At 38.6% G+C, this 15,691-nt stretch overlaps 1 protein-coding gene across 1 annotated transcript; it reads right to left on the reverse strand.

Moving 5' to 3' along the window:
• Positions 1-840: 840 nt before the first annotated feature.
• Positions 841-15,341, reverse strand: CYP1A1 (cytochrome P450 family 1 subfamily A member 1). Its single transcript, XM_073619011.1, has 7 exons — positions 15,209-15,341; positions 8,247-9,088; positions 7,837-7,963; positions 6,865-6,954; positions 5,594-5,717; positions 3,304-3,390; positions 841-1,782 (listed from the first exon to the last, which is right to left on the reverse strand). The coding sequence occupies exons 1-7, from the start codon at positions 15,231-15,233 to the stop codon at positions 1,479-1,481; spliced, it is 1,599 nt and encodes a 532-aa protein (XP_073475112.1). The 5' UTR covers positions 15,234-15,341; the 3' UTR covers positions 841-1,478.
• Between the last annotated feature and the right edge of the window lie 350 nt (positions 15,342-15,691).

Below are 15,691 nucleotides of genomic sequence, written 5' to 3' on the forward strand. Positions count from 1 at the left end.
ATTACTAACCTATTGTACTGGGACCTATGTCAAGCTTTTGTTTGTTTTTGTCACTTCAGTGGATTTGTAAGTATATGGTGTGTGTGTTTTTTTAATGACCTGGTCTTTCCTTGGCAAACATTTATGAGTTCAGGCATCTCCTGATGAAGCGAGCGCTGGCTCAGGAAACATGTTGAGAAATATGTGCTAGAGCCTGTTTGCTATGAATTATCTGCCATGCTGGAAAATTCATGTAATGGTCCATGTGTACATTATTGCTTTATGCGTGTTTAATTATGAATGATCCCCTAACCTGTTATAAGTTTTTATTTTAAATAAAATTAGATTTTTTATTTGTTTTTCCCACAAAAAGTTTTGTACCATTGCTGTCCTCTTTTGAAATTACTAGTGACCTAGCGATACTTGATCTCAATAGATTGCTGAAGAAGTTTTACTTATTGGCCAATACGTGTTTTTTTTTGTGATTTGCATCTGTTCTCTGAGTATTTAATGTTTTAGAATAAAATAGGTTTAATAATTTTATAATTACTGTATGATGTCATTGGACTTTTCACAAATATGTCTAAACAATGTTTTCATGTGATATGCTGAGTGCACATGGTGGAGTAGAGTCAAAGGCAGGTTTTTATTGGTTGATTTTTCTATTTTAACAGTAAAGCACTCTCCCATTGAAGTACAGATGTTGGGCAAAACTTAATAAATATTTGGCCAATGCATCTTGTTTGAAAATGGTAGAAAACTATAGAGGCAACGTGAAAAAGTGAATCAATATGAAAAACATGGGTGAATGTAGAGAAAATTGCTAGTGGAATTATTGATAAATAAAATCTAAACTAAAACTAAAGAACATTATTAATCTTTTATTATCTCATAGAGATCATAATACTATACAGATATTTCACAAAGTATTTCATTATGTCATTACAACAGCAAATATTTCATTTCCATAAAACTGGTTTACAAAGGCATTGCCAGCAGGACAAGAACAGACAACAAGGAAAAGTGCTAATTATTACATACCAGTAATGGAATGGTTGGATATAAAAAAATATGCTCATAACTTTAACTAGACCACTGTAAGAACATGATTCTGTTGATGAAACAAGCCTGGTTCTTTATGTTTGTATGGCAAGACTTGGCATAAAATCACAATGGCATAAAGATAATTAATACATATAGGTAGGTAATGAAGCTTTCTACTAATGTCCCAGAATCCTCAGTATCTTGGCGATATTCGCCATATAAGCTTTTGATTTTTATTAATACAGCTTTACTAAGACTTATGGTTTATTCCTTCATATATGACAAATAAAAATAAACAGCTTAATTGCTGAAAAGTCTTTCCTGCAACAGGATATTGTTCAGTTTGCACAGTCACAAGGTGTTAAAAAAAAAAAAAAAAGTGGTGCATTTAAAGGTCACAGCATGAAAATAAGTCCTGATTTTTGCATAGAAGATGGTTTGCCCAGCTTGGATCTCTATTGAGTAGCCATCATAGAAAAGCGCAGTCTGGCAGTCACATGATGCCGCTTGAGTTTCATGGTAAGTCCATACTGGGGAGACATATCCAATTTCTCAACATCTTGTATTGAAAATTGCATCTGCTGGAGCATGGTGGTGAGGAAGAGGAAAACTTCAGCTCTGCCAATGGCTTCACCAACACATCTTCTCTTGCCTAAACCAAAAATCAGGGCTTTTTCCATCTCAGTTTTGTTTAGTGACAAGCCATCTTCATTTAGGAAGCGTTCTGGGCTGAATTTGAATGGGTCCTTCCACAGTTTCCTAAGATAGTTGAAGACAAAACAAAGGATATTAGAGTTAAGACAGGCAAAAAATTATATTCTGGCTTATAAAAAGTTGCAGTTTTTAAAAAATCTAAAGCGAGCGTTTATCCAATGACACACCTAGCCAACTTGACTCCCCCCACTCCCAACGCACATACACCCCTATGCATGAACATAATTTTCAGCAATAATTATGAAACCAAAGTGATCATAAAGGCTCTTTTTTCTATTTAAAATAAAAAAGATGTAATATGTACTTGCTCTGTCCTTTGATATTGCACTGTTCTCTTTCTCTGGAATCACCCACCGGCGCTCTCTCCTCCTTTTTTACTATGTATTCCAGGGCATGCTCCTGAGCTAGGCTTTTTGCATCCATAAACATACACAGCATTGGTAAGTCATACCCCACTCCCTCCTCACAGAAGTTTGACTGACAGCAGTAAGAACCTATGGCACCCGCTGCTCTGTCTCCTGTGAGAACAGGAAGTGGAGGAATGGTGCTGCAACCAGGACAGCACTGGATTAGTGAGGGGAATCACATAAGTATTTAGGAACGGGGTGGGAACAGGTAGTGGGGGTTTACCTTAATGCATAGACTGCATTAGGGTAAAAACTTTCACTTTTAGAACTACTTTATATAAATGATAATGGCCAGAAAAAAAAAAAGAGACAGTGCACTGCAAAATGTGGATAATAACAGCATGCTAAGTAAATAAAACACAAGGGTGTAATAGCAATGCACTCAATGCACCATGTTGAACCATGGGAATATTAGTGGTGTACTATTAAGTAAAATTCAGTGGTTTAATAGTAATAAACTACTGCAAAAAGATGATATAGGGATGGTGTGCTTTGATAGTGACAACCCTTCATGGGCCTAAATTCTAGTAATGAAGGCCGTAGCATTCAGTACTTTGTAACATATGGTGGTCAGAGTGTCTTTCCTTTATGGAGGCCAGAATATGCCCCCTTTATTTCACCTATCCTGTTCCGCCTCCATTGTGATCAATGTACATGAATACTTACCTGAGTAGCACTGCACAGGTCCGATGCCACTTCCTTCCAGCCCCCTGTCTCCTGTAGATTGCTAAAAACTATAGAGACAGCACTGGGCTGGAAATACCTCCGCCATGCACTGTCTGTATAGAATAGAGCAATTCACTGACAGTCAGTGTAACTTGCTTTGTAAGTGATTGCACTAGACCAAGGGTACTTGCCAATAGTACTTTGGTCTAGTGACATCAGTATACACATCAATCTGCCCCTAGTGTAGACTGCAGTGTATCAGTCTATCTGGCTGGTGCACATGTTTAGTGGCAGCCACTACAGCTCCCTCTAAATAGTGGTACCCGGAGAAACCAATCCCTTGTTGGTTTCATACAATACATTATGGTATCATGCTGGTACATTTGCACTCATGTGTACTCTATACATCCTCCTTATCATTACACTAACTTTAATGTCTGACCTTTTACTAAAAAATGATAGAAACAAAAAAAATTAAAAAATAGCTACTTACGGGTCATGATTCACTTGCCACTGGTTGATCAGTACACATATTCCCTTGGGTATGAAACATCCATTGAGCACAGTGTCAGAGGTGGTACTGCAACATAAAAAGACAAACATCTTACATCTAAGTCACAAAAATGTAGTGGATGACTTATTATATTATTTACTTAGGCATCTAAAGCCAAAACTTCTCATTTTGGATAGAGTACAGAGTGATTAAAAACTTGGTCAGTTTCTTTTTACATCTGCATGCCATTGGGGGTTGGATATTTCCTTCACTTGCTGTCCTGAAGACACAACAGGAAGTGAGAAGAATTCTTGCTAAAGTGAGAGAAAGCCCTTTTTATACAGTTGTCAACAGAACAAGCGTCTCCTTTGATATCCCTCTATTTCTGCTCTGGCATTAGCTTCAGTCCCAGTGACAATGGTCACAGGGGAAAATAGAGAAGGTGGATCTCCCAAACACCTAGGAAACAAATAGCAATACAATTTTGCCAGAAGTTCTAACGACTCACCTCTCTATTCAAAAAAAAAAAAAAAGTTGTTTTTAGACACTTTAAAGTGGATGTAATTTTTTTTTTTAAGTAAGGCTTGCATCTTCTACTATAGGATTTCATGTCACCTGTCCCCAGTCTTGCCACACAGAGTTAATCCAGCTCTGAGCAATCCTCTTATCTTTTTTCAGTGAGATAAAAACTGACACACAGAGAAATAGGTGTCCATTTCTCCCCCTTGCTGTGAGTGACAGGTGATTTACATATTACATGCAGGAGCCTGAGAGAGACATTCTGTGTACTTCAGATCCCCTCCTCCTTTCTTCTCCAGCTCTCCCAGGATTGGCTGCTCCACACCTCAGCATGATTGGGCATGCTGAAGTCATGTGGTGACTTTTCTGGGTTTTGTTTGGATTTTAGTGATCATAGCAGAAGTTCAGTGTAAGAAATACACAGGAGAAATTGCATGTTGACAAGGGGAGTGTAGAGGTGGGCGGGGAGTCTACTGACATCACGACTCCACCCACTGAGCTCTGAACAGACCCACCCACAGACTCTGCAGTTTTTTGGGTCTCATAAAAGACAGAGGGGAGACATTTGACAGGTAAGGATACATGAAGGAGGCAAGTATATCCTTAGATAACCGCTATGGCAGTAGTTTAGAAAGGATGAGAGTGGGTTTACATCCACTTTAATGTTTTTTATGCTACCATAACATTCAAATACTACTTGCTGTTAAAATTTACTGATAAAGCAATGAAGAATTTCTAAATTGCCACGAGGAAGCTGCTAAACTTACCAAATGTATTACTGAAATACATGGACCATATAAATTTGGGGCTTATCTCTACACTCTACAACTGATTTACATAGGATCCTTTTTTTTTTTTAGTAAATTCTTTTTATTGAATTTAAGAAAAGGTAAGGTATACAAAACAAAGCCTATTAGGGATCCCTTTTAAAAAAATAAATAAATTAGCATGGAAAGTCCAGACCTCTAAAGTCTAAATTTGTACAGCTGTAACTGTAGCTTCTTTCCTTCTATACTAGACAGTGACTAGACAAGCTATTTATGGCATTTAAAAAATATAGCTGTAATCTTTGTTCAGTTCCTTGGAACTCAATTATTCTGGGGCAGTTAGCCAGAATATTGGACAAGGTATTGCAGGAACTAATAACTAACTAATATGCATACAGGATACCTTGAGTGAACGATAATCTTTCACAGCAACAGTATACTTGCGTATCTAATCACCTACAGTGGTAGTAAATCCAAAACCGAAAAGGTAATATATTGCAGTTTACTAATCTCCTTAGATGTGGTGGCTGCGTCAATTTAGTTTTTTTAGGCTTTTTTCCTTCTGTTTTCACCTGGTGATCTGGCCAGTAACACACCTCCTGTATTAGAGTGCTCCCACTCTTGATGAAGGAGCACCTTTGGACAGCAGCATTGTTAATCTGGGGGGAGGGAAATGTTAGATGTACTAGCAGATTTAGATGTACTAACAAATTGAAGCCAAACTCCAGCTAACACTTTTTTTTCTTTTTGGGATAAAGGTTTTACATAAATAAATAAAAACTGTCCATTGTAAGCAAACCCTGTCAGAGGTGAAATGAAATGCAGCCATCACATCTAAGAATTGGTTTTGTTTTTGGGTTTTATAGCACTTTAATATGAAGTGATTGACCCTTTGATATTTAAAAGCTATAAACATATCCAACTTTCTGTTTTATAGACATGAGTCTTTATAACTACATACAATTTTTACTTTTATTAGAACTTGTAATGCTGTTTGTACTTACCAGTGTGGTATTGTAAAGGGAAGAAAGGATGAATGACGGAACATCTCCAAGATGAAGGCTTCTGTATAGGGCAGCTGAGATCTGTCGGACAATTTGGGCCTCCGTTCTCTGCCGATGACCTGATCTGTTACAGGATACAAAAAGTACATATTTAAAGCTGATCTGTATAAAATCTAGAAAATGCCATGTAATGCAACTAGTGTTTTTATGACTGTCCATATAATTTGTTAGCTTTTACTGCCATCTATTTGTGTTCAATAATTAGCTTCAGTGTGGCAATACAGTTATTGGTCTGGGGAGGGGGGTTCTGAAAAAACATGCCACTCCCACCAGATGTTCTGTAAGTGTAATCAAAGATGGCAGTATATCAGCTGACCTATTGTTCTATGTCACAGGGATGTCTGCATACAGCAGCCACAGACAGTCCCCTGATACCCTAAATGGGCTGTCGGCAGGGGAAACTGCAGGTGATTTTAAATGCAAATCCATGGACATCTAATGCAAAAAACACACTGTAAAACACAATTGGGCATACAAGTATAAGTATACCTTTACTGTGTCGGCTACAGATCAGGTTTTAAAGCTCAAGTCACTTAAAGGGATGCTTATACTTGTGAAAGTGTATAGTGTGACAGTCAATAAACCAATGAAATTCCCTTAAAGGGGTAATTTCATAAAAAAAGACAGCCCCTTTCCGTCCATTTTTATCCTAAGCTTGGTGCATGTCTAAGGGTAGCCATTATTCTCTATGGCCAGGGCCAGTGCTATCCTATGTAAACTATTTTAAAGACAGCTAGTGCCCCTCATAATGTCAACCCTACCTATTCCTGGGCAGACCAGGAGGTGAACTTCGTATGTTAAGGATGTACTTAAACTGACTAATTTTATAGAGAATGAACTTCATCTTCTAAAATGCACTTACCGTTTAAACTAAGAAAAAAAAAATACAATAAGTAAAAAAAATAATAAATATGCTATGCAGAGTATTAAACATGAAAACTGCACTTTTAGGCTACTGAATGCTGTTTTATGTGATTAAAGTACTAACGATGCATACATAGATTTGTGGCAGTACAAGTTCAGTGACATTCTCTTACAGATATTATGTAATCACGAATGTTGAGAATGAGATAACTTCACTTTTATAGCAATAAATACAACTACTAAAGAGTATTCCAGGTGAATTATAATCATGATTTGAAATTCCCGTCTTCAGTCCTACAAGCTATTCTCTTCCCTAAACATTAATATGTTACTATTGTGTCACTTACCCAGTTCATTCTGTATTTTGTCTTGTATTTTGGGATTAACCACGAGATATGTCAGAGACCATGACAAGGCAGTAGTTACAGTGTCAAATCCTAAAAAAGGCACGAAAGAGATTACAATTTTATATTATGTAACAGTATAATACCAGATTGGCAACGTATAAATCATTTAATTTCCAGGACATCAAAAAATAGGAACTAAGGCCACATGTTCCCTATCATTAAAAGCCACAGACAATATTCATGAATATAACTAAGCTTTGCGAGTGTGACAGAACATAAGATACACTATTTATCATTGGATTAGCCTTTGCTGTTTTGTACAGTACATTCTATAGTTTTGTGCTGTCAAAAATTTATGGCTGGGGAAATCCTGGGTAGGAGCCACTGCAAAAGCCTTCAGTAAGCCAAACACTGTAGAATTTAATGATCTGAAGTGGGGTGGTGGGAGGGGCACAATGAGGGGGGGCATAAAATTATCTGTCTGCTATATGGACCTTTAAGTGGAACTAAACCCATTTATTTAACTGTTTTCCAAGACAGTTACATTTAAGGCAGGCCATAAATAATAACTTTCACTGTTGTTTGTGCTTTCAACCAAACCGTCAAACCGTCAATAGGCTAGTATCATAACTGGTAACATCTAATAACATGAACACCCAGGCCCCTGCAGATCACACAGAGGCTAAGGTTTCAGCCTCCTTGGCTGTAAATGAAAGGAAGGTTTAGTTCTGCTTTAATATAGAAGCTCATGGTTCTGGGACCAGTGATTATTTTAAGAGTAGTTACTAGCAAGTCTAAGTCCTAGCAAGTGCTATTGTTGCAGCAGCATTACAACATCACCCAGCACAGGACTCAAGCAAAGTATGAATGGTTAAACTACAAAAAATACTGAATATCACCACTGGTTAGTTTATAATCACATGTTTGAGTAGCTACATTTAAAATATTCTTCTGCAAAAACTTCACACTCACCAGCCCCAAAAAGATCATTAACAATGTTGATAATCTGCTTATCTGATAGTTGCACATTGGAATTTTCATCTACTTTCCTCTCTTGAGAATGTTGAATTAGAGAATCAGTAATATCGCGAACAGCATTCTGAAATAAAAGTATAAAGCATTCATTATAACAAATGTTGACAGTAGATAAAATGCTGTACTATTTAGCAACATTGCCTAACAAGCTGGCAAATTTTTACTGGTTAGATTTTATGTAGTAAAGTTTTGTAAGTGTTCTTTCATCTGACTTACACTACTTTCTAAGATACTTTTTTATGCAAGCAAGCAAAACTTTCTTCATAAATTATGTGTCTTCCATATACTGTACAAAAAACATAAATGTAGTATTGTGTATGTGGAATATGTTTGTATTGAGCTCTTACCTTATCATATGTTTGGTAATGCTCATGAACAATCTTCTGTATGAAGTTCATAAACTTTTTGTTGATGTCCACAAATCTATTCATGGCCCGGCTTGGAAGATATTGAAGGATAGGGATAAAATCTGCAGGATTTCCTGAGGCAGCTGCTGCTCCAAACTCATCCGTCAGGTTGACAATGTCGAGGAAGTTTTGGTCATCATGGTTGTAGCGTCTTCCAAAACACATTGCACAAATGACATTGGCTACAGAAACCACCACATATCTATAAGGGTCAAATTCTCCTTGTTCTTCAATGAGCTGCTGGAATTTTCTGACAAGGTAATCTGCTTCTCTACATATGTGTTCTTCCACCAGAGATGTACTAGAATATGTGAGGGAGGGAGCAATAGCAAAGGTCTTAAGGGCATTATGCGCCAATCTGCGACGGGCTTTCCATACCTCACCAGAATCTTGGCTAAATGTTAAACTTTGTCCATCACCGATCAGGCGAAATGTAAAGAGGTCAGGACGTCCCATAAACACCTCACCTTGCTTTATCAAAGCCTCCCGGATTGTTTCCAGTCCACTTAGCACTAGCACAGGCTTTGTGCCTATCTGGATTTGAAGCACATCACCATAAACCTCACTCATCTTGGTAAGACTGAGATGAGGATTCTTGCTTAAGGAGAGTGTATTTCCTATTAATGGCAGAGGAAAGGGCCCAGGCATTCTTTTTGTACCAGGAGGAACCCTCTGACTGTAGGATTTGAGGATTAGAAAAACCACAGAAAAGACCACAGAGGCAAGAAGCACCTCTGTGGCTGATACCTCACTCAAGTAGCTGACCACATTCATCATCTTGCCTAAGGAAAAAAAAAAAAAAATAGAGAAAGCTGTTATAAAACACTATATGATAGGAAAAAAAATTATAGTCTGACCTTCTACTCACAACAGCTAGTAATTATCGTTGTATATTTATAAATCACTATATTTAGGCAAGCAACCAAAATGCATTAATTAACCAGTAGGGTACTTAGTACACAATTTAGAAGTTAAAATATAGGATTAACTAGAAATAGCTTAAGGGTATAAGAGTTTGATTTAGACATCTTTGTCATATAATGTCCCAGGACCATCAATGATGTGACCAATGAAGAGTAACAGCAGTTATAGTATGTCTATGATTAATCTCTTTTTCCCTTTTCTTCATAGAAGAAAGGGATTGATATCCTACAAAGCCGGTTCCTCAACTGGTCAACACAATCAATACCCAGAGAGGGTGCCTGGCTTGGCTGTGCATGGACACATTAGGGCTGGTGTCTAAGAGGCTAACTAAGCAACCTATTAGATTTATATGCATTCAGGTAAGCTTTTACACTATTAAGTTGTTGGGAAATCTAAAGATTTAAACACTCAGAATGCAATATGTATGGCCAGTTCATCATAGCAAGATTGAATGTAATGAGTTAAAAACTTTAATTCTAGATCTTTTCACACATTTTTTTCTGAATCATGGATAACGTCACATACATGACATAATTCATATATGGTATATATGGTAATGCTTGTAAAAACTTGTCCGTGATTTAATTACCTGACATCAAAGAAAGTATATACATTACATAAGGTCTTAAGTAGAAAATCATTCATGTTTAAGTCACAGATTGAACATAGCCTTTGATGGTCATTTTAAGAAGATTAAAAGGTGTAGCTGCATATAAATCACTAGGTTTGAGTCTCCTTAGACACTTTAACCAGTTCATATTATGTAGATCTTGACAAATACTCTTTGATTTTTTTTTTTATTATACCATAGGAAAAAGGAAGTCTTTTTTCTCATTGTGATAATGTCATAATGTGGTAATGACCAATCTAAGTCTGACATCCAAGTTCTTGGATTATGATCAATCCATGTCTGACATCCAAGTGCTTGGATAATGGTCAATCCATGTCTGACATCCAAGTGCTTGGATAATGGTCAATCCATGTCTGACATCCAAGTGCTTGGATAATGGTCAATCCATGTCTGACATCCAAGTGCTTGGATAATGGTCAATCCATGTCTAACATCCAAGCTCTTAGATCATGGCCAATCCATGTCTGACATCCAAGTGCTTGGATAATAGTCAATTCATGTCTGACAACCAAGTGCTTAGTTATTGATCAATCCATGTCTAACATCCAACCTTGTGGATCATGGATAATCTTTGTCTGACATCCAAGTGCTTGGATAATGGTCAATCCATGTCTGACATCCAAGCATTTTATTAAGGGTGGGTGTAACTAATGATTAGGCAGGCTGGAACCTTTTTTTCTGATCCTCTACACCTCTTCAGCCAAGAACAGAGGTAATGTGACACACCTAATTACCGTCTTTGTAATGTGTGACCAGAAAACAATGATCTCAGCACTCTGAAATACTGAGTGTATCAAGAGTATTAGCTTTCGGTATCAATAGTTTCAGCACTCTATAATCCATGTCTAGGTTTGGATTTTCAGGCATTTGAGGTTAGGGTTAAGTGTTATAGGGCGTACACACGGTCGGACTTTGTTCGGACATTCCGACAACAAAATCCTAGGATTTTTTCCGATGGATGTTGGCTCAAACTTGTCTTGCATACACACGGTCACGCAAAGTTGTCGGAAAATCCGATCATTCTGAACGCGGTGGCGTAAAACACGTACGTCGGGACTATAAACGGGGCAAGGGCCAATAGCTTTCATCTCTTTATTTATTCTGAGCATGCGTGGCACTTTGTCCGTCGGATTTGTGTACACACGATCGGAATTTCCGACAACGGATTTTGTTGTCAGAAAATTTTATATCCTGCTCTCAAACTTTGTGTGTCGGAAAATCCGATGGAAAATGTGTGATGGAGCCCACACACGGTCGGAATTTCTGACAACATGCTCCGATCGGACATTTTCCATCGGAAAATCCGACCGTGTGTACGGGGCATTAGAGTTAAGTGTTATAATTGTTCAGGTCAGGCTACTTTTTAAGGGTCACATTTCACACTTATGTTATGGGAAACTTAAGTGTTAAAGGCTTACTTTAGGGGTTAAAATAAAGTTTGAAACCAGCAACTTGAGGAGAAATACTTTTTAAATTTTGTTCCTGACACAAAAAATCAGTAGATTGCAAATGACCTTGGTCAGGAAAGGTGCTGATAACCCCTGCATTATAAGAAACATATTATATAATGATGCAGGTATGCAGACAGATAACTACTAAGAACTGAACTGAGAGGACCATGCAAGCAAAATTATTAGGAGCTAAGAACTTCATGCACACTGGCTGGTGAATGCTTTCCCAGATGGCTTAAAAGCTACTACTGTTGGTAATACATTAGTACCTAACTACATGCTGTAAGATAACCTTATGCACAAAGGAAATATAAAATATTTTAATTTTATGTTTTGGATGTGAATGTTACCAGCTTAATGTAAATAATCTGATTAATACGTGTTCATGTTTCAAAGAAACTATCTGTAGATAGTTTGTAAATGTATGTTCTTGACTACTGCTTTCTAATTAGCAGCACAGTGGTGATAGTTTACTGTTGCTCTGCTCCAATGTAAAGGCCTTGTTCACAAAGGTGGCAGCAAAAATAAACAGTTTATCCATGTCCATCACTCACTGACATGGCGCCTGCTCAGGTCTATAAACAGACCTAGCCATGTTGCTGTTTTAAATAGCCATGTTGCATTTGGCAGGCATTCCACTTGCCAAATGTACCTATTGAGGCCAATGAGACTGCACTGCAACCAAGTGCCAAACGCTTGGCATGCAATTATGGCTTGGTATCTCAATATCAAATCCCCATTGGGAGTGAGAAAAAAAGCAAAACAGGCATTCAAGGGGCGGCAGTATCACTTCCTGAATGTCTGCAAACCGCCACTGATATGCCTTTGAAATGCAATCCACCATGGCTAATTAGGCACTTTTTCAGTTTTGGGATTGGGGTTGACTATAGTGATTATTTCCTGCTTGGCTTCCACAAGTCCAGCTAATGTACATTTGTTATGGTTTCAAACAATTTTTCAATATTGTAATATATAAGAAGGTCAGTATTTATGGAAGGAGCCCGGAGGGTATTTAAGCAGCCCACTCGCCCATGCTCTTTGTCGGTTCAGTGCGCGATACTACACGTCACTGGGCCGACTCCTCCCAGCTCACCTCATGTTTGTGAGTCTGTGCATTTGATCGCAAGTGCATTGCGGCTTCTCCGTTCATTATGCTTGTTGCACACCCGCTCCAGTCCAATGTGAACCCAGTCGCACGGTCACTGTCACAGGTAGAATTAGTTACCGTGTTTGTCATGTCAAAATTTGTGGCCACTCATGGTGTTGCCCATACCATGTGTTTGGTTCCCGCAGTGGAACTTACAAATTATTCGTACGCACTTCTCCCGTTCTATTTTCTACACCAAACCTTGTTGTTTTGCCTCATGCACGGCATCACGCCACACCTTCCCGATATGTTGCACTCCAGCTACAGTCCGCCGCTAACTCACTTGCATGGCATACTGCCACAAGTAAGATTTGTTACCAAATTCTTTATGTCCTATCAATTCATTACCATTCGTTGTCTCCCATATCGTTCATTAGTTACCCCTACGGAACCTACCAAACGGACATTGTCCTTATCCCTTATACCTGCTCGCTTAAGGGTACGGTAAGCCGCCAAACAAACCAGGTGTTTCTATCCTTTTCTCAGTAACCCAATTCTCATTCGTTGAGACCCTTGCAGCCATGCAAAACCGTCTCAGCAGCCTGTCACTTTTGTTGAGACCCTTGTAAAACCACAATATAACGTCTCAACTATCCCTCACTCATTAAGAAAAATAAATAAATAAAAATAATTATATAATAAACCTTTACCGCCATGCAACCTTGGCCCAGCAACCTGACACCTGTTGAGACTCTTGTAACCATGCAAAATCGTCTCAGCAGCCTGACACTCTTGTTGAGAACCTTGCAAAACGCAATATCGTCTCAGTAACCTCTCACTCATTCAAAAAAATAAATTAAATTAAATTAATTAATGAATTGAAAAAAAAAACCTTTGCCACCACACAATCTCAGCCTAGCAACCGGACACCTGTTGAGACCCTTGCAACCATGCAAATCATCTCTGCAGCATGACACCCTTGTTAAGACCCTTGAAAAACACAACACCGTCTCAGCAACCTCTCACTTGTCAAAAAAATAAAAAATAAATAAATAATCCCTTTGTCACCACGCAATCTCGGCCCAGCAACCTGACACCTGTTGAGACCCTTTCAACCACGCAAAGTCGTCTCAGCAGCCTGACACCCTTGTTGAGACCCTTGCAAATGCAATACCGTCTCAGCAGCCCCACACTCATTCAGACCCTTGCAACCACGTAATACCGTCTCGAGCAACCTCCCAATCATCAAGACTTTTTTGACCATGCAGTCTCGCCCCAGCAACCTGACATTCATTGAGACCCTTACAGCCAGACAAATTGTCTTTTAGGCCTCATGTACACTGCTGCCGGTAAACAGAGGTTTAGGAGCAGTTGGGCATTTTTTTTCAGCTGCCCCTGAACTCTCCTCTATGTTATCATATCAGAACATTTACACAGGGTCTTTATAGTCATTTCTAGGCAGTTGAGTTTAGAAGCTTTTTGGAACACAAAAAAATCATGTATTTGCCCTTCATGACCTCCCTATAATAATGCAATTAGCTTTGAACATTTCAGTATCACTGACGAAAAATAGAAAAATAAGTCATAATTTATACTTTTTTTTGAGGTAACTTATTGAAAGCATTAAAGCCAGAGGATTATAATAACAGCCATTTTAAGCATTTTCATGACAGGACAGAAATGGGAGAAATGGAAAAAGACCAATTCTCCATGCAATAATTCCATTTTTTTTAAAGCAGAAGTGTTCTAGCTTTTTAAATAAAACAAAGCAAAAATTCCCATCTGGCTATACTACTGCCCAGATCACGCCTGTGTATAATAATCAAGCAGGTGTCTATAATCCTGATGTATTAAAATACTGCATTACTATACTGTATATTTTCAAAGTCAAAGCTTAAAAACATCCACCCTAAACAATAAATAAGAGAAACGCTAAAAAATAATGATTAATGAGTTCCTTCCCCTCTGCAATGTGCAAGAGGTCTCTGGTTGTCATCCCACATGTGAACCTATACAGTGCCTAAAAGAATTACCAGTGTACTGCAAAAGAGATTAACAGAACATAAGGAACACATCTGCCAGTATATGAAAGCTTTCCTCTAGCTCTTAAATCCTCATTATATTAAGAAAGATGCATATCATAAGAGAACATACATAAAAAGTATCCAGTATGTGTGTTGTACCACCTGAATCACGTCAGCTGTGCAATAGGACAGTGCAAAGAGAATGATGATCAGCAGTGCAGGTAGGACAGTGTATAGCGAATGATGATTAGCAGAGCAGGTGGGTAGGACAGTGTATAGAGAATAACAACCAGCAATGCAGGTAGCACAGTGTATAGAGAATAACAACCAGCAATGCAGGTAGCACAGTGTATAGAGAATAACAACCAGCAATGCAGGTAGCACAGTGTATAGAGAATAACAACCAGCAATGCAGGTAGCACAGTGTATAGAGAATAACAACCAGCAATGCAGGTAGCACAGTGTATAGAGAATAACAACCAGCAATGCAGGTAGCACAGTGTATAGAGAATAACAACCACCAGTGCATGTAGGACAGTGTATAGAGAATAACAACCACCAGTGCATGTAGGACAGTGTATAGAGGATAATGACCAACAATGCGGGTAGGACAGTGTATAGAGAATAACAACCACCAGTGCAGGTAGGACAGTGTATAGAGGATAATGACCAGCAATGCAGGTAGCACAGTGTATAGAGGATAACGACCAGCAATGCAGGTAGGACAGTGTATAGAGGATAATGACCAGCAGTTAGGTAGGTGTATAGGGGTCGTCCATACATACCGGTTATCCCAGATGAGAAGCTCATTGCTCTTAGCTCCAGGTAATCTTCTGCCTGTACCCTGCTGTGAGTACCAGTGTGCGGTATAGCCTGCAAGCTTTTATATACACCTCGCTGACTCCTGATTGGACAGAGCTCCTCCTCACATGACCATCCTGTTGGAGAGCCGCCACCAGGCTCATCATTAACTGCAATGTAAATGGTTGCGTGAAGAACAGGAACCTCCTAGGAGCCATTCATTCCGAGAACAGATCTAATAGTCAGATAAGCATGCGATGGGGCGGCTCCGTCATTAGAAAGTACAGGGCTGAATAGAGACATACGATCACGCTACACACGCTGAGTAAAGTGCTAAACTTCTGTCTGGAATAGAAAGTAGATGTCCGCATGGAATGGGAACACTTATACCTGCACCGCACACCTACAACTATTACCTTCATACCATACATTGTATTAGACTCATATGATCACCAATACTTGTATTG

This window comes from Aquarana catesbeiana, linkage group LG03, assembly GCF_042186555.1.
Source record: "Aquarana catesbeiana isolate 2022-GZ linkage group LG03, ASM4218655v1, whole genome shotgun sequence".
Lineage (NCBI taxonomy): Eukaryota > Metazoa > Chordata > Amphibia > Anura > Ranidae > Aquarana > Aquarana catesbeiana.

Bases quoted from the DNA above. Each gene is read 5' to 3' on its own strand.
- CYP1A1 (XM_073619011.1), bottom strand. From the start codon at position 15,233: ATGAGCTTCTCATCTGGGATAACCG. The intron at 9,089-15,208 runs GTATGTATGGAC...TTTTTTCCTTAG, and splicing joins CTTCTCATCTGGGATAACCG to GCAAGATGATGAATGTGGTC. The intron at 6,955-7,836 runs GTGAGTGTGAAG...TGCCTTTTTTAG, and splicing joins TAATGATCTTTTTGGGGCTG to GATTTGACACTGTAACTACT.